This window comes from Onychostruthus taczanowskii, unplaced genomic scaffold (genome assembly GCF_017590055.1).
Source record: "Onychostruthus taczanowskii isolate IOZ18803 unplaced genomic scaffold, ASM1759005v1 scaffold74, whole genome shotgun sequence".
Classification (NCBI taxonomy): Eukaryota; Metazoa; Chordata; class Aves; order Passeriformes; family Passeridae; genus Onychostruthus; species Onychostruthus taczanowskii.
The window spans coordinates 3316476-3340426 of record NW_024505229.1 but is presented as its reverse complement, the minus strand read 5'-3'; the positions used below and the strand labels follow the sequence as shown (position 1 = coordinate 3340426).

The following is a 23951-nucleotide window of genomic DNA, read 5'->3' as shown; positions in this document are numbered from 1 at the left end:
TCTGTGAGAAACAGGATTTCCAGGCAGGGAATTTCCTTGTTCTGTTTCCTGTTTGAGTGGCTCAGGGACTTTTCTCATTGCCACCTTTAGTGGAGTATAAGTAAATCCATGGCTTCACCTACAGAGCTCAAAATCACATTTCATCAGCAGCTCCTGAGAACTGGGATCACTGAAAATGGGGAATAATGTCATTAGGGATATGAATAGAGCTTGTGATCTGCCCAAACAGGCCCAGGTTATATCCCTGCTGGTTTGCCAGCTGCCCTCTCCCATCTGATCAGCTCCTGGTTGTAACCTCTGCTTTGCATTCCCCTCTTCAGGGAATGCTGCCACAGAAACACAAGACTCCTATTTTCCTTTAAAAGAAAATATACTGTAAATTTTTCTTCCAAATCCTTGTGACCTTCTTTGTCATGAATCCTTGTAAACAGGAGAAGCGAGCCCTGGAGCGGAAACTCTCTGAAATGGAAGAGGAAATGAAGGTAAGAAATAATCTTCACTGTGTCTATTCCATTTTATATGCTTTGTATTGATGTCTTTGGGGATTGTCACCCAGGAGGAGGATGTTAAAGGTGTCCGTGGGAAGGATCTCATTTTCCTTTCTGCAGTCAGATCTTGCTTTAATGGCCCTGTTCTCCAAACATGAAATGCTAATAAACTGTCCTAGTTCTCATTCATCTGATTGCTCCAATGTTTGATTTGTTCTGCTGTTTGATCCGAGAATGGTGAAAGCTGTTCTCCTTAAATGCCTTCCCAAACTAACTTTTTGTGGCATCGCTGAGTTCCAGTGTGCTGACCCCCTGTGCTCTGACTAGTCTGCAGCCCAAGTTAAGCCCCTGAGGTTCTCTCCGGATGGGTAAGAAGACAAAGCTGGCTTTTGAGCTCACGCACACTGGCCAGGATAAAGCACAGAGTGGTTGTGTTCCTATACTCCCTTCCCAAAGCATGTCACTGGGAGGCCACGGCAGCCTGGGAGAATTCCAGCAAAGAGGAATTTGCTTCCCGATGGGATGTGCAGCATGGCTTGCTGTCACGAGCCATGGCCACCGGTGTTCCAGCACGTCCTTGCTCCCATGGTGTGGCTTCAGGACAGCTGTGTCTGTGAGGGGAGCCCTGCAGGGCCCGGCAGCGTGTGGCTGCCCTCACACCCCTAAAGCCTCACCCGGCTGGGCAGTGCTGCATCACGTTCTTTCTGCTGAATGTCAGTGCTCGTGTTCACAGAGTGTCCCCTTTGCTCTGCCCCGTGCTTTCCTTCCCTTTCAACACGAGCAGGTGGGACCAAGCTGCTCTCAGAAGGAAGGACCCACCTGAGAGCTCTCCCTGCACCACGTGCTGACAGAAACGACTTCCTGCCACCCTGGAGGAGGTTCCAGCTCTGTTTCTATTTGAAGTTTTTGTTTCTACCAAGCACATAGCTTTGAAAGGCTTGTGCTGCATCTTCTGCTGCGGATGAGTAGCACAGTGATATGGTGGATTCTTGCTATAAAGGCTCTTGTTCTCTCAGAGAGGGGAAAATAAGTGTGGATGTGTGAGCCAGGAGGAGAAGGAGAAAGGATTGAATATGTCTAAATTCCAAACTCTTTGTTCAGTGAGCAGGTAGGAAGCTTTAACTGCACAGAGACTTCCCTGTAATTACAGAATTGTGGTCTTCAAGAGAGATACAGGCATGAGCAGGCTGTGTTGGTCCTTCAGCTCTGCAGATCACAAACCTGCAACTTCAGCCCATGGAGTAAGAAGACAAGGTGGTGGCCTCTAGTGGCCTCAGTTTGGAAGCATAGTGCTCTGGAAAGCACTTAATGAGGGAAGGTGCCTGTAGGGTCTGTTGGACACAGCCAGAGCACCTCCAGTTCAGGTGGTCTGGAGCTGCAGAGCCATGGAAGCCAAGGGAGTGCAGAAGGAGAAGCGCTGCTGGAGGTTGGACATGTTCTCACACTGCCTCGAGAGACATGAGCTGAAGGAACCTGTGGTCCAGCTGAAAATGAGCTTCAGGTCCTTGAGAGGTGCTGACTCTGCTCTCTGCCTGTTCTTGCTGTGTGGGACAACCAAAGTGGCCTTTTGTTAATAGAACAAATAGACAAGAATTTGGAAAATCTCTCTTCTGAGGTGCTACCATTTTTACTAGTTTTTGCAAAACCTTAAGCATGTAGTGAGTACCTGAGGGCACTGTGACATGTCTTTGTTTGACATCTACTCCAAAAAAAGGAATATAAAATCTCTTAAGAAAGAAGGAATTGGACCTTTACAAAAGGAAACTATTGTGTCCACTTTCATGGTGCCTTGAAGTGGGAGAAACAGCCCTGCTGTGTTTGCCTGGAGGGAGATAACCTCTGCAGAGCATCCCTGTTAGTCACTAGTGTGGGAGTTGAGCCAGGAAAATCTACTAATTCTGGCTGGACTTTCATTCTTGCTCCTTGCACTACCTGAGTAGCTGTTGTGCAGTCAGAAGGAATAAGTAAGGAATTGTGAAGGAAAAGACAAATCCACCAATTTCCTTTAATGTGGAAAGCAGCAAGTAGAAGCAACCAAACCTCTCAGGTGATTAGGTCTCAGGTTGTTTTTAGGAATTCTTCACACTAATCTTTGAATCCAGCAAGACTCACATCCAGCTGTTGGATCCAGTGGTGTCTGTCCAGTTGTGCACATGAGATGTCCTGGCCAGGGCTGTCCTCTCCTTGCAGCTGACTTCGGAGGAAGAGGAGACAGAGGTGACAGAAACGTGCAGTACTTCAGGCTGTGTTTGAGGGAATGAGCTTTGTTCCTGTCTGGAGTGTGTCCCCTTCTACCAAAGCCATAGAGAAGTGAAGAGGAGCAAGACAGGCTTGATAACTTCAAGGAGGCAGCCACAGAGCTGCTCCTCAGAGCTGCTCCTCAGACCTGCTCTTGCAGAGTTGACAGAGCAGTGCAGCATTTCCCTGAGTGACTGCACAATTCAACTGGAGATCCAGAACCTTGGCCGAGGCAGGAGAAAGAAAATTAACATTTGCACTGAGCTGAATTCAATGCCAAGTGCCCGAGGTCCCAACTTAATACAGCAATTGTTCTTGAAGGTCACAGAAGCTCCTTTATTCCGTAGCAGTGATGCAGCTCCTGGCTTCAGCCATCGTGCAGGCTCTGGGCATTTTTATTTAGTGTTGCAGGCACAAAATCTGTTAATTGAAGGCAGGTCCAGAGAACTGAGAAACCTGCTTTTGCTAAGCCAAGTATCAAGCAGAGTGATAAGCAATCACAGCGGTATCATCCAGATCCTGCTCTTTGCCCTTGGCTTCAGTCCCAGCTTCCCAGCTTTTGCTGGATTTGGTGCATAAACAGGAGCCTGGCCTACCTGCAGCACACACACATGTTTACATAAATTATCCTTTCTGTGGGCTGTGCAGCATGTGGAGGCTGGCCCGGGCGATGGGACCATGCTGAGGTTCTGTGCTGTGCTGGTGTGGAAAAACAAAGGTGGTCTCTGAAATGATCATAGTCCTTTCCACCTCACATAGCACAATGCCCCTACTATGTATGTTAGATGCTTTCTGCCAGGTGTGAGCTGTGTTATAAAACAGAGGGTCTTTATTATCTGTGTATCATAAAATCATGGAATATCCTGAAATGAAAAGGACCCACAGTCCAACTGCTGGCCTGGTCAGACACCCCAACAATCCCACCCTGTGCCTCCCTGAGAGCACTGTCCAAACACTGCTGAAGCTCTGACAGCCTTGGGACTATGATCATTCCCTGGGGAGCCTGAGCAGTGCCCAGCACCCTCTGGGGAAAGAGCCTTTCCTGATATCCTGTCTGAATCTCCCCTGACACAGCTCCAGCCCATCCCTGGGGTCCTGTCCCTGCTCACAGAGAGCAGAAATCGGAGCTGCCCCTCGGGAGGAGCTGCAGCCCCCACTGAGTTCTGACCTCAGGCTCCTCTTCTCCAGGGTGGACAGACCAAGTATCCTCAACCATTTTTGGTGCCATCAAAAGAAGTGACTATTCCAGTACAACCATCTTCCAGCAGCTCCTGCTGTGATGTATCACAGGACAGCTGTGCCATGTCTGTCTATCCTCAATAAGCACAGTGCCAGCCAGTGAATCTTGGGCTGTGAAGGGATGGATGGATGGATGGATGGATGGATGGATGGATGGATGGATGGATGGGATATGGTGAGCAGGGATCTCACTGCCGAAGTGTCACTGCAGCTTTCCTGCAGTTTGGTGTAGCTCTGTCTTGGGATCTGTTGATTATCCAGTGTCAGAACTGTCTTTGTGTGTCCCAGGAGCTGCTCTGTCAGTTTGATAATCTCAGGGGCTCAAACCCCATCCTCTGCTGCCTCCCTGCCTTCCTGTCTTGCTTACCTTCGTTTGGCAAAGCTTTCCAAAGAGGTGTCTTCGTTCTGTCATGGAGAGTAAATGTAGTGCTTTTGGGGAGCTAAGAACGGAGCTGATGGTTGGGGTACAAAGTGCTTCAGTGTTGTACAGGAATGAGTCCTTGGACAAAATGTCCTGAGACACAGGAGATTCCTTGCCAGCTGCAGTCAGCTCTGGGTCATACAGAATCCCAGACTGGTTTGGGTTTGAAGGTGCCCTTCTTATTCCGCCTCTCGAGATGGGCAGAGACACCTTCCACCATCCCAGGTTGCTCCAAGCCCTGTCCAACCTGGCCTTGGACACTGCCAGGGATGGGGCAGCCACAGCTTCTCTGGGCAACCTGAGTAGTGCAGGCTGGATGGACAGTCACTGTCTTTGTGTCACAGTAGATTCTTTCATGGTGCTCCTTGTTCAGGACAGACAGCACTTCCCTTTGAGTGCTTTCTGCTAATGAAAATGTAGAAAGGAACCCTCTTCCCCATAGACCCTTCCCTCTGTCTTCTCCTGCCACTAAGTGGACATGGGGAGGAATACGGTGCTTTGTGGGACTGCTTTGGTTTTGGACTGGCATTTTGTCACTTGAATTTACAACTCTTCTTGTGGATGTTTCCTGTCTGCCTCTGCCCAGTGTTGGGGCTCCCTCCATCATGCAGGATGGGTTCTTGCTCAGGAGGGGTTCTTGTTTTCTTGTGGCCCAGCTGCCCAACCTCTCAGGAGGAAGGGGGCAGGGATGCTGCTCAGGAAGCAGCTCTGCAGCTCTTGGCATCTTCTGGACCCACAGTGGTGAAAATGTCCAGCACGTGAATTCACCTTGCCATTGCTGGGAACAGTGTCATGCTTGTGGCACTGGAGTGTCTGCATGGCTTGTACCATTTCCCTGTTCTGCTTCCTTGTGGCTCTTCTGTTCCCAACCTCCCGTTGTTGCTGTACCTGTGCAAGCCCCAGTTTGTACCCATGTCTAGTTTGTACCTGTGCCCAGTTTGTACTTGTGCAAGCCCCAGTTTGTACCCATGCACAATTTGTACCCATGCCCAGTTTGTTCCTGTGCAAGCCCCAGTGTGGGGCTTGATCTCCTTGATCTCTGTACTGTCCTGTGCCCCTCATTGCCTTTGTCACCAGGATTGCCCTCCTGGCACATCCCCACTGTGGGAGATGCTCTCATTCAGACTGCTCTTCCTAAAATATGCAGTTTAAGGTTCAGACTTGTCCCCTCTGAAGGTCTGAGATAAATTGAGCCCTGAGACAGAGAAGCGTTGAATCTGGGCAGGGATGAGAAACCAAACCCCGGAGGTTTTGGCAGGACTGAGCCTGAGCAGACCCAGGATGAGAGATGCAAGCAGACACAGTACCTGTCTTGGTGATCTGCTGTGGGACAGTGACACTTTCAGGTGCTTCAGTCTTTGGGATCTTCCAGGAAGCTCTGATTCCTCTTTGCTCCAAACAGATGCTTTGGCTTTTAGAGATACATGAAGAAAAGGAGTTTTGAAGAAATTCTGAGTTCCCAGCAGTGCTTTCAGAGCCTGTCTAGGTGTTAAGTCACTGATGATAGGTCTCACAGCAGTTCCCAAGTCCCTGTGCTGTCTGGGTAAACTAGAATACAATCCTGCTTTGTAGTAAGAAATCCCTGTATTTGACCTTTTTTAAGACTTTGGGTCCCTGGAGAAAGGGCTGATTCCCAAAATATCCTTGGTGTGTTGTCAGGCTTTCCCCATCCAGCACTCACTGCTACTAATTTCTTTTATTCTCTTTTTTCTTTCACTGCCTATGGACTAAACTCCCATTTCTGTGCCCATTCGTTTCTATGATGTTCTCTCTGTATTTCTCTGTCCACTCCTCTCACTCTGCAGAATCTCCACCAGCTCAAACAGATTCACACTCTGAGGCAGATGAATGAGCAACTGCTGGCTGAGAACAGGGCTCTGACCCGGGTCGTAGCCAGACTTTCTCTGCCCTCCAAGCCCTCGGAATCAGAGGAGCTGTAGCTGCTTTCCCTCCGGCTCATCTTGCCTCCCTCTTCCACTCTTCCAGGCAGGTCTCCGCTCCTGGCCGGGCGCTTCCCGCTCGCCTCTGCTCTCCAGGGTGTCTGGTGAAGCTTCTGGCTCAAAAGCTTGTGGCAAAGGATCTCTGAATTCCAAGAGCATGGTGCTGCTGCCAGGGCAGGGCTTTGCTGGAGCTCTGCTCACCCCTGGCTCTTGCTCTGCTTGGCAGATGCTGCTGCCCTTGCCAGCTTAGCATTGGGGAATGGCTTTGGGGTGGCTTGGCAGTGTCAGCAGCTCCTTGCCTGGTACTTTGCCTTGAAACAGACCCACAGAATGGTTTGTGTTGGAAGGGGTGTTAAAGTTCATCTCATTTCACCCCCTACCACGGGCAGGGACACCTTCCACTAGACCAGGTCGCTCCAAGCCCTGTCTAGCCTGGCCTTGGACACTTGAAAATAGGTGGTTTATGCTACATGTCTGCTTATAATATAATTATTTTTAATTGGATTTAGTTCAGGGAGAAGCTGGCACTCAGCAAATCAGATTATCCAAAGTCAGGAAATTTTCAGGGATGTTGTGAAAAGTGAACATTTTAGACAGAAAGGGTATTTTTAGAAAAACTACAAAGTGAACTGTCCTCAGCAGGTTTTCTTGGTCACTTAAACAAAAAAGACAAGGTCCTTTCCTTATTTTAAATTGAAATTTTTGAGTATGAGTCCACAGGCTCAGCATCCCCCTGCCTCCTGTGGGCTGGTGCAGGGTGGGGGATGCAGCAGGAGCTGCCTGTGTTTTCATCTTCTGTTTTAAATCCAGGACATTTAATGGTGGAAACCCAAGGATGAGTCTTCCCTAAGCTTTGCCTTCACACATCACACAGTTAAATTACATCTCTTCCTGCTACTTCATTGGTTCAATGCTAAAATAAAGCTGTAAATGCTCCTTTCTTGGGGGCCTACCTGTCCTTTGCAGGTTAGTAGGGATATTCATATCCCTTGAGACACAAGAAGTCGTGTGCTCCTGTGGGCTAGAAGTGGCACCACAGAATAAAAAAACCTATTTTTAGCACACAAATTATATCAAGGCTGATTAACCATAGAAACAAACTAATCAGGGGAATTGTGGCTTCCCCTTTCCAGGAGTCTCAGCTCAAGTCCACATGTGTGCCACAAGGGCCAGGAGAGTCGGGTGTTACATTGTGTGCCCTGGATTGTGCAGATGGTCAGGTGAAATGATCTCACAGCCTTTCTGGTTTTAATCTGTGGAACTATCCTCCAACCTGACCCTGCCTCATTTCTTCTCATAAACCATGAGTTTAAGTCATTCTCCTTCCCCACATGCTTTGAGATCTGAGAGGGAAAATTGGGCAAAATTATTTCCAGACAAAGAACTGATGTTTCACAACCTGAAAGTCACCTCTCCTCCTCCCAGGACGTGCCCATGTTACCTCTGTCCTTCCATCCCCCTCTGCTCTGGCTGAGGCTCATGCTTCCCTCCTCACTTACAGGTTTGCAGTTCCCTGCCCGTGCCCAGAGCCATGGTCTGTGAGCTCTGCTGATTCATTTTCAACTCCTTTAGTAGGTCTAACACAGGATGTTGCTGGTATGTGTAAACTCTGCCTCAGTGGTGGCTGTGGACATCACAGCTGTGCAGTGGTGTCACTGGTTTAAGCTCTGCCAGAAGTACCATGCTCTGGCAGCAGTGCTTTTCAGTGAGCCTCATTTTCTGAATGCCCGTGGTTTCTGAGGAGCCGTGCACTGCAGTGCCCCAGGTGACACAGCCCTGCTGCTCCAGCAGCCTCCAGCCCAAACCGAGGTGACACCGACTGCATCAAGGCAAGCCCTGCCATTCCCTGGGGCTGGGCACATCCCTGCTCACCTTTCCTGTGGGACTTCTGCAAAGCTGCTAGGAACTTCCAGCCCTTGCAGCCTGTTCCCATGGGGCTCATTTCACCTGACTGGAGACTACTCTGCTTCAAAGGGAGAACGCCTGGGCTTGTATTGTCTGAGGCTGATGTGCAGCTTTCAGGAAGCCTCACTGAGCACTGGTGGAGCTGGGTTATGACCAGGAAACGTGTCCAGAGGCACTTATTGCACGTGTACCTACACTCCTTCATTTTCAAATAAGTGACAAGGTCGCACGAAGCCCCCCGTGAGGCACAACCCTGTCAGGCTCCAGCTGAGCCCTGGGACTGGAGTGGTTCTCTCTTGCATCGTTTCTGGGAACTGTGACAGGTTCTCTCCACCAAAACGAGTGTCAGGACTTCACACGCCTATTGTCACAGCAGTGGGCACTGCAGAGCCACCCCAGGCAGTGGCAGGGGTCTGACAGGACTGCCCAGTGGGTGCTGGGGCTCTTGCAGGGCACTGGGAGGCACTGGTGTGAGTGGGAGGTGAAGCTCAGGGGGAAACAGAGGAGCGCAGAGATATCAAGAGCTCTGCTGCATCTCTGAGCTGCTGATCACTTTGGTGATGGTGATGGCAATGCCTCTTCTTTGGCCATGAGAAATGGCACAAGGAGCCATGAGTGCTGTTCTGGTGACAGCCCAGCCATGGTGGTGCACCTGTCACACCAGCACTGGGTCCAGGCAGGCACACTCAGCATCACGGGCTGGAGCTCTGGCCAGCCCAGCACATGGATTTACCCTTCCCACAATATCCCACCATGCTGCACCAGCCCCTTCTCCCTCTCTAAAAAACCTCTCACCTGAAACATCCACCAGCAGTGCCCACAGGGATGGACTTGGGTGTGCTGGGGCCCACCATGGCTTGGTCCAACCATGGAAGAAGGGAATTGCTCTGGTGGGAGCTGGAACTGCCCCAGGAGCTGCCCACACTCAGAGCTGGTCATCATGGAGGGACTGAAGATGGAGGGGGGCTGAACTTTGTGGTCAAAGCTGAAACACCAGGTTAGGAGGAAGGAGAAGATTTAATGCAGACTTTTAATTTGAGGGAATTCCTCCAAGATGCACCTTGGCAGACAGAAGTCACGGCTGAGCTCATACAGGTGCCATATGTGTGATCCCACTCTGCCCTGAGTGCCCTGCAGGCTTGGGGCTGGTCACTCTGTGATCTGCTGGCAGCTGTGCTGGGAGTGCCCCTTGTGTGTCACACCCCCGGCAGGAGCAGGGGTCTCCCTCTGGTGCCAGAGGTCGGGAACAGTCCAGGGAAGGTCACTGACTGCACACAGGAAGCCAGCAGTGTTTATGCCAATGGGAAATGCTGGAAGGGTCTTGTTGAAGCTATCTCTTCTCTGTTTCCAAAGGCTTTTGTCTGTTGCAACCTCAGGTGAGCACCCAGGAGGCACCTCCAGTGTCAGTGTGTTCTGCCAGTCCTCTGGCCTCAGCACTTGTGACTGTATTACACATCTTCAGGGTCCCAAGGAGATTTGTGGGTATTCTAAAGAGATTTTGCAAGGTCCAGTCCTAAATGAAGATTCCAGACCTTTTGTTTCCCTTCTAGTCTGGAAAAATGAAAAAAGCATATCAGAAAAACCAGCTTTACTTGTTTGCTGAGCTGTATTTAGCCTCTGGGCAGAGGTTTGGGATGAAACAGGTCAGAAATGGTTCCTGCCCTGCTGGTCTGGTCCTGACCTGCTGCTGGGGCTGTGGCCTTGCTTCGCACCAGGGCTGCCTGGCTCGGGGCTCCCTGTCAGTGCTGTGCTCGAGGCCCCTCTCACCCCTCACGCCTGGCAGCCAGCTTGTAAAAGCTCTGGAGATGCTGCAGAGCCACGGAGGTGTGCTGGGGGAGGGGATGCAGTGTCCCCTCTGGCCCCCCGAGCCCCTCTGATCCCACCTGGTCTTTGTCTCTCCACAGATTTTGACAGAGCTGAAGTCGGACAACCAAAGGCTGAAGGATGAGAACGGAGCCCTCATTCGTGTCATCAGCAAACTCTCCAAATAGGAATCCAGAGCAAAGGAGGGACAAGGAGGGGTGTCCTACACCAGCTGCCAACCCCCCACCGAGCCCTACCCCCTTCCTTCCCATCACGTACAGCAAGTGTTTCAGCCGTGGGATCAATGTCACACCTGCCTTGCCCTGCCCTTTGCTGTACATTCCCTTTCTATCCCTGTTTCCCCCCAACACATCCCCTGCCATTTTTTTTTTTTTTAATTTATGCATGTTGTGGTATCTCGGACATTTTATTCAAGGGAGAAATGTGAGGACTGGGTTTGAGCTGCCAAAACTTCTTCCAAAAGCTCAGTGTTTGGTTTTGGACTCTGACCTGGAATGGGAAGCTCCTACTGTAAAAAGTGACATCTGAAGAACTAACCCAGCATATCCAACCCCTTTACAGGTGGGAAGTGTGCACATGGACTGGGACTCTGAGGATGCACATCAGCCCACTGAGATGTGGGACTCTGGTTAAATGTGATGCTGTGAAAGCCACCAGAGCTCACGTTTGTCACAGGCTGATGAGCTGTTTTGCACAGACACCTTCTCCTCTTGCCCCAATAGACTGAGTCTTCTACTTTAGATAAGATTTTGAACCTGTACAGGAACATCAGTGCTGACACTTGGTGTCAGACCCTTATCCCTCACCCTCCCTTTCCCCCACAGCCTGGGTGATCCTGTGTCATGTGTCCTTCCAGGGCTCCTGTCTCTGTGGTTGGTAGCATACAGTTGCCACCTGGCCACTTGTTCCTTGGGACAGGATATATCCCAGGCACTTGCTGAGCTTTGTGAAGGACAAACTTGAACCCCTACAGAGCCTCTGCTGCTCTCACCTGTGTGTGAGCATCAATCACCTTGCAGGGAGCTGTGCCAATGCCAGAAACCAGCCTCCCCTTCCCAAAAGCCATCTGGGACATTCTCCTGCTGCCTCCCTGAAGGCAGAGCCCCATAGCAGAGCCTGGCTGGTATTTCAGGTACCCTCCCTTTGATTTGCAGTAGGATTTGTAGACAGAGAATGCCAGCATCCTGTCCTACACACCTTGGAGAAGTCGGTGTGTCAGTGTCAGAGGGACAAGGAGCTGCTGGTAACTGAATCACCATGATGAAAGTCTTCTGACCTGTCAGAAACTTCTGATAAGCTTTGACCTTGAAGGAAAACCCCAGAAATACTCCTCTTCAATACACATGCACTCGAAACAGTTTGGAATTGTTCTCTCCCACGGGCATTTAGACATTGGCTCCTCTCAAACAGTACCTTCCCTCTCAGACATCCAGCTGCATCCAAAACATTCTCCCATCTCCATCTCCTACATCCTTCCATGTCCTTTCATCTCCTTTGTCCTTCAACTCCCCATTCTCTCTCTGGCCAAGGGCAGCAGTTCTTGGTCACTGAACCTGGAGGTGGCCATGGAGCAGCTCAACCATGTTCCTGAGCAGCTCTGCTGGCTCTGGCTGGGGGAACTCTCCAGTACCAGAGAGATGAGATACTTGAACATGAGCAGAATACTTGAGCTTGCTCAGCAGGGTAAAACTTATCTCTATCAGGCAATCCTGGGCTTTTTCAAACCTTTTGCTGGTTACTGCCTCAGAAAGCATCTCTGTTTTCTTCTCTTCCCTCCCCCTCCCCTTTCAAATTCTCCATTTTCCTCCCTTCCCCTCCCTGTCCTGCCTGTTTCCACCTCTCTTGCTCTTCCTGGAGCTGCCAGGTCTCCCCAGGCAGCTCTGACCACAAGTTGCTCTTCAGCTGGTGGAGCCATTTGTGCAGCTGAGGCACCGTTTCTCCTGGTACTGAGACCCTGCCTCTGCTGCTGAGCTTTGGGAGGAAGACACCAAAGCTGGTAAAGGCATCAGGGTTTCTGCAGAGCACTGCCTAAGCCAGGCATCCTTTTTATATTCCTTGATTTTAACCCTGCTCTATTTAACAGCTTTAAGTCTTGAGATCCAGTCAATGCTTCCCCTGCACGCCGCTCCCTCTTGGTGCACTCTTTCTGTGAGTATTTCTGCCGTTCTTGATGTTTTCTCTCTTGGTGACCGCTCCTCGCTTCAGCCTCGGGCTCAGCTCTGGTCAGGAGATCGGGGATCAGGAGCCCTGTCCCTTCTGTGCCGCGTGGAGGAGGGGACACTCCCCAGCTGGGCCAGCGCCTCGGGCCGTGCATCCCGGCAGGATCAGGAGGAGAGTTCAGAATCAAGATCCTGTCCTTCCCACAGGCAGGTTCCTGGCAGCAGGAAGAAGCCTGATGTCTGTTTTAGGGAGAGGGTTCAACCCAATCTGACAAATCCATCCCACACTGATGTTTTGCCCCTTCTTACCAGGACACTCACTGCGCCTTCTCCCAAGGAGCAGAGTGGAAAGGCTGCGGGAGGCTCCTTCTGAGTGGCACCTTGCAAAGCCAAACCACTTTAGCTGAAGTGTCTGCTTAGCACTGGATTCTCTGAGCCCCCACAGCTCAGTGTCCCTGATCAGCCAAAGCTGTGAGCGTCTCGTGGTGACGGCGCAACTGCTAATCAAATTCTTGAGAATGGATTTTTTTTGTCTCACTTCATGCCTGACATAACCAGTGCACTGAGGAGGTGACAAAAGGACACCTCAAACCCTGTGCTTGGCACAAGGTGCAGAGCAAATAGGTTTTTAAAATTGATCCCTCTTGGAACCAGAGCATTTGCCAGACGTGGTCTCCCTTGGGGAACATGAGCTTTTTTTCCTAAGCAATTGCTTGGGGTGAGTTAATTTTTATTGCTTGGGATGAACCCACCTGTTGTGGCTGCAAGTTTGGTGATGGCTCTATGTAAATAAACTCCTTGGAGAAGCAGGACTGGCTGATGAGATGGGGAGAGAATGTATTTTTATGCAACTTTTGAGTGGCCTTTCAAACCCTGAGATGAATGATTTGTTTTACTGGTTGTTGTTATATAGTATTATAAGTATTATGTGTTTGAAAGTTTGGGAATAATATTCACAGCTATGATGCTTGTAAACACAACAGTATTTATAAATGAATAAAGTAAGAGTTGATAAAATAGAAGCATTGACTTTGCTTCCATCTTTCTGGAATTACAAGTTGTCTGTGCTAAAATTCCGTTTCTCCCAAAATTCTCATGGCATAACAATATCCATCATCCATAAAAGCACAAAAGTTTTGCAGCTACAAAACAGGTACCTTTTTAGGGGAAGCTGAAATGAAGGAACTGGGATGGACATCCCTGAAAAGCACCCACCAGTGGGAAGATAAAACAGGAGAGGGTCCCATCACTTCCTCAGCACCACACTGGCCCATTTCCCAGTCTGGTTGCAAGCCCTGTTTTTGCTCTGCTCAGAAGTTTGGTCAGCACGAAGTGTGGCACGGGCAGGAGGTGGTGTCACATCTGGGAACCTCTGTCTCAGGTGAGGCTGCTGGAACCTCCACATGTTGCAGTCTTCAGAGGTGGTTGGTGCAGGTTGAGTTCTTCCCTTAGGGTTGGTGGAGCAGGATGTGACTGTGGACCAGACTCAGTGTGCTGGGCGTGAAGAATTCTGTGGGGACCTTTGGTATTTCCCACCTGTGCCCCAGGTCTGGTCCAGCCTTGCTCATCTGGGGTTCAAGGCTGCCCAGAGCACAAGTCAGAGGGAGCTGAGGGCCTCAGCCTGGAGAAAAGGAGGCTCAGGGGGACCTTGTGGCTCTGCACAGCTCCTGACAGGAGGGGACAGCTGGGTGATGTCGGGCTCTGCTCCAGGGAACAGGGACAGGACAAGATGAAATGGCCTCAAGTTGTGCCAGGGAAGGTTTAGGTTGGAGACTGGGGAGAAGTTCTTTCCTGAAAAGGTTGTCAGGCAGTGGCAGAACTGCCCAGGGCAGCAGTGAAGTTGCCATCTCTGGAAGTGTTCAAATGGTGTGTGAATGTGACACCTGGGACATGATTCAGTGGTAAATGTGGCAGTGCTGGGTTAGCAGTTGAACTCCACGATCTTAGAGGGCCTTTCCAACCTCAGTGATTTCATGATTCCGTGTTTTGGGGAACCTGGGCCCTTGTGGGGTTCCACCCACACCTGCATCCCTCCATCATCCCTGGGCTCACTGCCCTGGCTCTTGCCCCTCACCACGGATGCCCCATGAGCCCCAGCAGCAAGACCAGAAGGGAATCGGCTCCTTTCAGCTCGTTTCTTTAATAAGGAGACGTAAATAATTACAAAATAACCATCAAACAATCAGAGACGGAACAACAGAGTCCACACGAGGGGAAGGGGCATTAAAAGCAGCTTCCGCCGGAGCCGAGCGCTGCGGGGCTGGGACGGTCCGAGCGGGGCCGGCACTGCAGCTCCAAGAGTGGCCAAGCCTGCGACTCCCAAAGGAGCTGGCTCCTCCATCCCAGATCGGGAGAAAAAAGGAACCCGAGCCTGTTGCCAAGGCTCGTGGATTCACTTCCTTAACCCCGGGAGCATCTCTGTGACACAGATGGGTTTGCTCCACGGTGCCACCAGGAGAGGGAAGTGCCAGCTCTCATCCCCGAAACAGAAACCACCGACTGGACATGGCAGAAATAACCCAAATTGCTCCAAAAAGCCTTTTCACCACCAGCAGGTCGACCCCAACATCTGTGCCCAGCGTTGTCCCGTCCCCTCACCTGGCGTGACAGCGGCAGCCAAGGCCAGCAGGGCGGTGGCCGCTGTGGCTCCTGGCAGCCTGAGCCCCACGAAACCGGGGGGACGTGGACACATGGGGGGAAGGGGGTCACGGCTCACCGTGGGCCTGTCCCCGTGGGGTCCCGGTGCACCGTGCTCTAATATGGCTTCTAAAGTTGCTCTGACAGTGAAACGCACCAACGCGACACAGGACACCGAAGCCACGATGTAGCTGCTACCCGGCCATGGGACAAACGCGACAAGACACAGGAACACGACACACATGGACACCACGGCCGCGTCGGTGATAGCTCACTCTCCGCTGGCGGGTCGGGCTTGGCATGCTTTGCTTCTTGGCATTATTTTCTTTTATATGATTGAATTGGGGATTTTCATTTTAATTGGGGGGAAAAAAATCAGGGCGGTGGAGAGCTCTCAGCGATGGGTTTTGGTAGTGGCCGCCTCCTCCCTGGCGGGAGGCCGGAGATGGGGACGGCAGTGCCAGGAGGGTGGCAGCCGCCGGGCTGGGGCCATGCTGCTACTGCTACGTGGCTGCGTCACATGCACTGCTCGTGGTATATACAGCTATGTCTCCATATAATTTACCTACACACAGCTAAGGGGCGGGTCAGAGGCAGCGCAGATGGCTTCAGGATGTTGGTTGGTTTTCCCTTTTTTATTTAAAAAAAAAATTAAATCATGTATTAAAGTCACAGTCTTCCCCCTCCAAGGCTTAAAGAGTCTGAATGGAAAGCAGCCAGGTGGGATCGCCACTCCTGGCCTGGATCCCCAGACCCCGGCCGATGCGGTGGGTCTGGGGGCAGAGGGGTGGAGGGGAGCACACAGGAGGGGGTGCATCTGGGGTGTGCAGGTGTGATGTGCAGGTGTGCAGATGTGCAGATATGCAGGTGTGCAGATGTGCAGGTGTACACACCTCCACCTGCTTCCCTGGGAAGGCTGCGGGGCCATGCACACTCGCTGGCTGCAAACAGTAGAATTTCAGTGCTTTTTCTAATTCCTCTTCTTTTAACCCATGGAAGGCAAATGCCCCCACACACCCCACACCCCCCTGCCCCCGACACCTGGATGGACCCCAAAATGAGACTGAGTCCTACCAGTGCTCCTGACCATGGGGCATCGGCCCCCCTCCAGCTCCCCATTATTAAAAGCATACAAAGACTTCTTCTCCCTTTGGCTACAGGGCAGGGCAGGACCCCCGCTTCCGTTGACACTGACACATTCATTAGGAAAAGGGACTAATTAAAGCTGGAGATGGCCCTGAGAGACCACTGGCTGGATGACCCCTGCAGACCCATCATGGCCCCGGTGCCACCTTCACCAGGGCATGGGCCAAGCGCAGCCGCAGTGGTGGTGGAGGTGGTCATTAGAGGTCCCTGTCCAACATCCCCTTCCCACACTGCAGCTCGGCCATCCGAGCCCCAAACCTCCCACGGATGGAGATGGCCTGCCCTGGGGACCTGTCCCAGAGCTGCACAGCCCTCCAGGGACAGGGGCTGGTCCCCATGTCCATTTGAACCCCCTGAGCCAAGTTTCAAACCCGGTGACTGCCACCAAGTTTCCCATCATCACCCCACCTCTGGAGAGGGCCAGGATGCCCTTTGGGAAGTCAGAGTTGTGGGAGCTGCTAAAGCATTCGACAGCACTGGGATGAGCTCAGTTTTGGCACTGTGTCCCTGGACCAGGGTCCCAGCCCAGGTGTTGAATGCCCAGAGCAGCGTCCCCAGTGCCAGCACATCCCTGGGGCTCAACCCTTCACTGCTGTGGTGCTGGAACCCCCACACTGAGTCCAGGGAAGCCAAAGGGAGCAGAGTGTGAGGCTGCTGTGGAGCTGGAGCTGGGACAGGGACATGAGCTAACATCAGTGCTCCAGTACAGACTGGACTGAACTGGGCAGGGCTGCTGGACCCTCTCCCAGCTGCAGAGAACTGTGTTGGCTTTCTGGCTCAGGGGCTTTTCTGGGACAGTGGGAGAAGTAGCCTAGAGAAGCTCTTAGCCACTGTCAGGGTCATGGATATGGCTTATACCCTCAAGGGGAGCAGGACGCGGTGGGTTTAACAGCCAATGGCCTGGTGGGGAGTAACAGCTCATGGGGGTCAGGGGCTTTGGTCCCTTGTTGGCCCCAGGCTTGCTCTTGCCATCCCCACCTGCAGCAGGTAGTGGGGCTGGAGCTCCCCATGGCCCCCTGGCTGTCCTGAGGCTGAGGTGCCCACAGCAATGATGGGACATGCGATGGACGGTCTCTGGGGAGACACCTGCTGCAGCTCTGGGGGGTTGCCCCCATCACATCTGGAGACCTCTCATTGTAAACCTGCCTTGTGGAAGCATTTTGATCTATGGGATTCACCAAGCATGGTGGGACACAGATGCAAATCACCCAGCGCTGCCCCTCTGAGGTCGTGGTGCTGCTGCTGGTGGTGATCCACACAGTGCTGCTGGTGCATCCACATTTCCCCCTGTGTCTCCTTGGAGCAGCCCTCCTGAGGATCCTTGTGCCCACACTGGCCTCCACAGCTCCTGCTGCAACACTGAGGGCTTGGTACCCCACCACCCCAGCAGGATCCACAGCCCCTGCAAGCCTCTCCTCAGAGAACCCAAACCTGGAGCTGGCCAGGGGCACTCAGCCTTCCTTGGGGAGGGCCGGGGGAGGCACCCAGATCTCTTCAGAGGGTGTTCTGCACCATTTTTCTGTCTCACTGCTGGTCATGCCCCAACCAAGCACAGTGGATCTGGTCATCTCGCACCATCAGGCTCCAGTGCATCACCTCCATGCAACGTTCCACAGTTCCCCACGTGATCCCAAGGGCAGGATGGTGGCAGCAATGCTGCAGGCTGGTGACACAGCTGCCAGGGAAGGTCCCAGGCATGCCGCTGGCTTTGCACTGGGAAGGGATGGCGAGCAGAGGCAATGGGACATGCAGCAGAAGGGAGCGATGCTGAAGAACAAAAAGAACCATCCATGTCTTTAACCTCTTCCCCTGGAAGCTATTGGGACTGCCTGGATACCCTTCCAGAGGCATCGAAGGGCATTTCAGCTTAGAACAAAAACCAAAAGGAAGGTTGCAGAACTGAGGTATCAGTAGCTCTGGGTCAACTGTCCGCAGCGCCGCGCCGGCCGGCAGAGCTGCCTATTTGTTCTTCCCGAGAGCTGCATCTACTTCTTCCTCTGGCTTCAGCGAGTGCCACTGGGCGATGGGCCGCCGCGGGTTGGCCAGCATGTCGGACCAGTGCCGCAGCTCCGTGCCGGTGGAGTTCAAGCCCGTGAAGATCTTGCCGATGGCTTCGTTCTTCCCCAGCTTGTCGTAGTCCAGCACTGTGATGACCACTTGCACTTTCTAAAGGAGGAAAACTTTTTTAGAGGGGTGGAAAGGTGCAGTGGCCATGACAGGTCCACAGTGCCAGGGTGCCCCAGGGATCCCCCAAGGATGAGCCCCACTGTGTCCCATTTTGGGGCAGGGCCTCCTCCCTGCTTCCTTCATGTCCTTCTCTGCGGAGTGCAGAGCTCAGTGGGGTCCCAGCTCATCCTGAGCTGATTCACCTGGGAAGGATCACCAAGGTGTGGTGTGTGGCTGGGTAAGAGTTGTGGGCTACTGGGCAGGGGCAAGGGGCATGTGCGGGGACTTGCACAGGACATGGACGGGAAGAGGGCAGTGGCCAAGAGTCCAAAATGCCCCCAGGACCACCCTGTTATGCTTAGGGTGAGCACTGTAGGATCGGGAGCAGAGGAAAGCCCTATTTCAGCTGTGATCTGGGTTGGGGTTCATCTCCCATGGGCACTGCCCAGCCTCCCACCTCTGCCCCCACACCAGCTGCCCTCAGCATCAGCCCCAGCCCCAGATGAGACTGGAGGAATCTCCTGGGTAACCAGACCAGGAGCTCAACAGGAGCAGCTCAGGCTGATGGGAAGGCTGGGATGAGGGCTCAGGCAGCTTTAGGACATCTTCCATCCCAGAGGAGTCATCAGACAAACCTGTATCTGCTCAAAGGGGATCTCAAAGCTGAAGGACTCATTGAAGTAGGGGTTCAGGGTCTTCTTCTTGACTGTGGTCTTCTTCTTCTTCAACCTCTTGCCATTCTGCAGCAGGTGGATCTTCACGTAGGGATCTGGGGGTCAAGATGTGGCATTAGCCAGGGCTGAGGTGCCCTGGGGATACCCCTGGGATACCTCCTGGTTCCAGGAGGTAGCTCAGGGTGAGGGAGAGACTGCCCTGAGACAGTCTGAGGTTTGTGGATGGATGCCAAAGACAAAACAGTTGGGCTGGAGATTTGTGGGAGCCGGCCAAGGGATGGAGCTCTTCTGCATTCAGCAGAGCTGGGGAAGGATCTGGAGAGTCAAGGAGAGTGAGGAGAGGCTGAAGGAGCTAGGGAGCTCAGGCTGGAGAAAAGGAGGCTCAGGGGGACCTTCTCATTCTCCACAGCTCCCTGACAGGAGGGGGAAGCCAGGGGGGATCAGGCTCTGCTCCCATGGAACAAGGGACAGGAAAAGAGGAAACAGCCTCAAGCTGAGACAGGGGAGGTTCAGGTTGGACATCAAGACTTTGTTTATGGATAAGATGGTCAGGCATTGGAACTGCCCAGAGAGGTTGTGGAGTCCCCATCCTTGGAGCTGTCCAAGCAATGCCTGGACATGGCACTCAGTGCTCTGGTTTGGGTGAAAAGGTGGGGACCAGGCACAAGTTGAACTTGATGGTCCTGGAGGTCTTTCCCAACAGTAACGATTCTGGGATTCTGTGCTGTGGACACAGCAGGGGAAGGCAGGGGACAGTAGAGTGACAACTGGCCTGTCAGGTGAGTGGCATTGGGAGGGTTTTGGCCTGACCCCTGTTTCTGGAGCTGGAAAGCCCACAATAAAGCTGCATCCTTCCAGCCATGCAGGTACTGCTCTTGTCGTGGTTGAAGCACATCTGGAGAGAGCTGAGGACCCCTGGGCACAGAGCTCAGTCCCAGGATGGGACTGGGAAAACACTTCAAGCTCAAAACATGCTGTCAACACGAGGTCAAAGAGGAGCAGAACCAGGAGCAAATGGCAGAGGAGCATTTTCACCACCCAGGTCCTGCAGCATACTGGGGGACCAAATTTGAAGGGTCCTTCCCAAGAGTTGGGGATGCATCCCATACCCATCTCCCCTCACCCCCCAGCCAGACCTGGGGCTGCCTCCGAGGCATGAGGAGGCACTGGGGGTTTTCCCAAGCTCTGCCAGACAGGTGGCCCCAGAGTCCTTTCCCACAGAGGATGCTGAGAGCCCCCAGCAGGGCAGGGGGAGGCTGCCTCTGAGTGACACCCACCTGAGAGGCCCCCAACATCCATCTTCTTCAGGTTCTTGGCTTCCAGGATGCAGACAGTGAGCTTCCCAGCCGTGGGCACGTACCGGAGGGAGATGCAGATATCTCCCAGCTTCTCTGGCTGCCAAGCAGACCAAGGAGGGGAGATCAAAGCCTTTCCAGTGCCTGGGACTCCAGTGGTTGGACACAATCACACATGCAGGTCTCCCCAAACCCTGCTCAGTCCAGGCACAAGCTGGCACCCCATGCATCAACACAAGAGTTTGATCACTGGGTCCAGGACAAGCTAGGCCCAGCACAGCACTCGAGATATTTTATAGTCTTGATTTTTTTGTTATAGAAACATTTTCACACAGAGGAACAACAGGTTAGATCCCAGTAATGACTGCCAGGATGTTCATGGTGCCCTGGTGGGACCCCACCGTGATCAGGACCCTGAGCTGTGGGATGGCCCTTAAAGCAGAGCTCACCCCATGGCCAGCCCCCAGCCCAGGCCCCCAGCCAGGGGTTCAGCTGGCTGCAGGCTGGCCCTCACCTCCTCCTTCTCGCCGCTCTGCAGGTCCCGCCACTCCTCGATGGGCTGGCCCAGGTCCACTGTGTTCATGGGCACCTTCACCTCACCGATGATGTCGTGCTTGGAGAAGCGATCGAAGTCGTAGATGGCCATCACCAGCGTCTTCCCACCCAGCTCCTGGTAGGGCACCTGCACAAAGGGACAACAACCAGGCTGCAAGAGAGACCCTGAGCCAGGACACCTGCTCCTGGAAAGGAGAGTCAGCACACGGGACTGCTACAGCCAGGTGGAAGGAGTGGAGTGTTATGGATGCAGGGGCTCACCTTGAAAGTGAAGGTCTCATTGAAGGCAGGGTTGAGGGTCTTCTTCTGCACTTTGGTCTCATACTTTTTCTTTTTGTCAGGGAGCAGGAACACCTTGACATAGGGGTCTGAGGTGCCACCCATGTCCAAAGCTGGCAGTTCGGCAGCTTGGAGGATCCCCACTGTGAGCTGGAAGGGCAGAGGAGTCCTCAGTGAGACAGCCCAGCCATGCAGTGCAGCTGCCAAGGGCTCATCTCCAGTCCAGCATGGGGCAGGACTTCCTATGACAGCACCCACCTAGCTCCTCCTTCCCTCTTGTGCCTCCCAGGTCCAGCACAGAGACCTGTCCTCCTCTCAACTCCCACCCCGGGCAAACCCCACTCCTCAGCTGAGCCCCAGCCCCTCCATCACCTGGTTTGCCTGGAAATCATAGTCCAGTGAGAACTGCAGCTTGCCCAGGTTCTCTGGCTCCTTCTCCTCTTCCTCACCTTCCCCCTCTGTCAGACCCGTCTCTGCATCATCATCGTCCTGTTGGTCCTGCAACAGCAGCCAAGGTGTCCAGCTCAGCAGAACGGTCACAGCCCAGCAGCCCCAGCCCCAAAGCTCTGGGGACCTCAGCACCCCAACCCTCCTGGCATCTCAACACCCAGGTTCTCCCCACCAGAGGAAAGGAGACCCACGTGCTGGGGACGTGAAGCACGGACAGAGCAGGCTGGGGGAGGCACTGGCTGTGCCACAGCCACGCAGCTTCCAGGGAGCCCCACTGCTGGTCCAGCCAAAATGACAGGGGGGCTGCCAGGGGTGCCAGGACAAGGAATTGACTGCAGTGGAGAGAGGTTTGGTGCTTGCAGGTGGTGGGTCCTGTGCCCCCCAGCCCGTGCTTGGAGGAGCACTACAGCCAGAGCTAAGGGCTTATCAGGGCCATTTCCAGGCTTTGTAGGCTCAGAAATAGATTGTCCCCAGGAAATCCACCCCTCTTCCTGCCTCTCCAAGCACAGTCCAGGGGGTGGGAGTCCCAGCTCCTTGCCCCCTCTTTGACGTGTCCCCAGTCCCCCATCCCACCCAGGAAGCAGATGATGGAGAAGGAGGCTCATGGTGCCACTTACGTGGAGGGTGTCCCCAAGCAGAGAGGCAGCCAGGGCAGGACAGCGAGGGCACCGTGGGCAAAGAGAGACACGTTACACAGACACTGAGGGACCGTGGCAGGGTGGGGCATCAGGGCTTGTACCACCTGCAGAGCCCCACAGGACGCAGCCCCCGCTCTCCAGTGGGGAATCCCACCTCACACCTGCCCCCTCTCCTGCTCCAGCCCTGTCTGCATGCCCATGGTGCCCACATGGCTCTGAAGAGAAGGCACAGATACCCAAATTCCCCCACCCCCTCCAAATGGCCATGGGTCAAGGCCATTGAAATGGCTGGGGTGGCCCCAAGCCTGTGGGTACCAAAGCCTGCCTTGGGCTGGCCACCAGGATGAGTTACCAGCACCTGCCACTTCACCTCAGACGTTTTGGGGATCCCAAAGTGCCCGGTGTTTTGGCCTGGTGGGCCTCCCCTCTCAGCTAAAGGCTCAGAGAAATGAGTCTGACCCAGAGGGAGATAGGATTAAATCAACATTTCCTGGCTCAGGTGAAGCATTGGCAGGTCCAGGCCAGCTTGAGCCTGGTCCATCTGGGCCACCAGACACTGGAAGAGGACAGTGCTGCTGTCTCAGGTCCTGGCTCCACTGTCCCATCCCAGGGTCCTGGTGGCTCCATCCCAATCTGCTGCCTGATCTATGGGTGCCCTGACACAGTCCATAACTCAGCCAGAGGGGCTGTTGGCCAAGCAGCCCAGGAGGACATCACCTGGTTGCCTGACTTCATGTCCTTCATGTTCATGGCATTCTTCATGCCTTTGCCCTTCTCCTTCTTGTTCTTCTTCTTCTTGCAGCAGCACTTCTTGCAGATGCAGAAGCAACAGGTGAGGATGAGGAGTCCAGCCACGACCGCGATGGCGATGAGGGCCCAGGGTGGCACTGTGGGTAAAAGCCAGTGTCGTGGTCAGCCCTGTAGCTTCCTCCCAGCCACCCAAAAACCTCGTTCCACAGGTTGTACTGGGACCAGTGTGGTGGGGAGGTCATCAGGAGGGTAACACCTGGGAAAGGAGCTACTTACAGGGGATCTTGTTGAGCTCATTCATGAACTTGTCCCTCAGCTTGGTGAACATGTCCTCCTTGCTCTCGCCCGGCCCCGCAGCCTCAGTGGAGTTTTCCATCGTGCTCATGGGCAGCGTGCTGGCCGTGGCCTCTGGGGCCATCATGGATGCTTGCTTGAACGTCATGGTGGGTCAGGGGCTCCCTGGAACATATCATGGTGGGTCACACAGCTCCCTGCTGCCCCACTGCTCCCCAGTGTCCCCAGGACAGCACCTGCGTGGGCAGCAGGGCTGCACCACAACACCTCATCTTCTGCTAGAGGGGCACAGACCCAATGTCTGTGAGAGGCCACCCGGATCCCTCACAAGCCACGGGAAGCCCAGCTGGCCCCTGGGTTTCCTGGTCCGCCCCTGGGTTTCCTGGTCCTTGACATCTCCAAAGCCACTGGGAGCATCACCCAGCCTTGCATCAATGATGATGCCAGCTCCGAGCCTCTTGGGGACAATGGGGACACTCCTGGGAGGAGTTCAGCTGCAAGGCCCCTTGGGATGAGGGGAGGGGGTTTGCATCCCCAGGAGAGAAGAATGAGGTCAGCTGGGACAAATCCAGCCCTCCCATCTCCTCCTCTTCTCAGGCAGGGACCCCAGGCATGAGGCACCCACGGGGACCCAGCACTGGTGTGGCACCCTCAGGACTTGCTCCCAGCCCCAGGGCAGCTTCCAAGTCTGGGAACAGCAGTAACACACTGCTCTTCTTCCAGCCCCCAGAGAGCTTTGGCAGGGCACATTTTGAGGATGGATGGAAGCAGGGAAGAGCTGGCTCCACACAGCAGTGGCAGGGTCAGTGTGCAGGTCAATGGGTCAACTCACATGTCACAGGTACCACGTCTT

The 23951-nt window shown here is 53.6% G+C and overlaps 2 protein-coding genes across 9 annotated transcripts in view; one reads left to right on the top strand and one right to left on the bottom strand.

The window, feature by feature from the left end:
• Positions 1–13236, top strand: part of PPP1R12B (protein phosphatase 1 regulatory subunit 12B) — a 134087-nt gene extending 120851 nt beyond the window's left edge. For 4 of the 8 annotated variants that reach the window (XM_041422571.1, XM_041422570.1, XM_041422565.1 and 1 more), the window contains 3 exons: positions 432–482; positions 6192–6372; positions 10136–13236. In XM_041422571.1, the coding sequence (XP_041278505.1) occupies positions 432–482; positions 6192–6326 (186 nt within the window). In that variant the 3' untranslated portion in view covers positions 6327–6372; positions 10136–13236. Of the gene's footprint in view, positions 1–431; positions 483–788; positions 857–6191; positions 6373–10135 lie in introns of all 8 variants that reach the window. The other 4 variants (XM_041422566.1, XM_041422572.1, XM_041422568.1 and 1 more) reach the window with 3 other exon arrangements.
• Positions 13237–17956: 4720 nt separating this feature from the next.
• SYT2 (synaptotagmin 2) lies at positions 17957–23246 on the bottom strand. The gene is made up of 8 exons (XM_041422582.1): positions 23081–23246; positions 22772–22941; positions 21339–21455; positions 20949–21116; positions 20647–20814; positions 20115–20232; positions 18799–18932; positions 17957–18163 (listed from the first exon to the last, which is right to left on the bottom strand). Exons 1-8 carry the CDS (start codon positions 23244–23246, stop codon positions 17957–17959), a joined length of 1248 nt encoding a protein of 415 aa, XP_041278516.1.
• Between the last annotated feature and the right edge of the window lie 705 nt (positions 23247–23951).

Excerpts from the sequence above, each read along its gene's own strand:
- SYT2 (XM_041422582.1), bottom strand. The coding sequence starts at position 23,246 with ATGACGTTCAAGCAAGCATCCATGATGGCCCCAGAGGCCACGGCCAGC. Across the intron at positions 21,456-22,771 it reads ACATGAAGTCAGGCAACCAG|GACGATGATGATGCAGAGAC; the intron begins GTGATGTCCTCC and ends CAGGACCAACAG. Across the intron at positions 18,933-20,114 it reads GGATGTTGGGGGCCTCTCAG|ATCCCTACGTGAAGATCCAC; the intron begins GTGGGTGTCACT and ends CTTGACCCCCAG.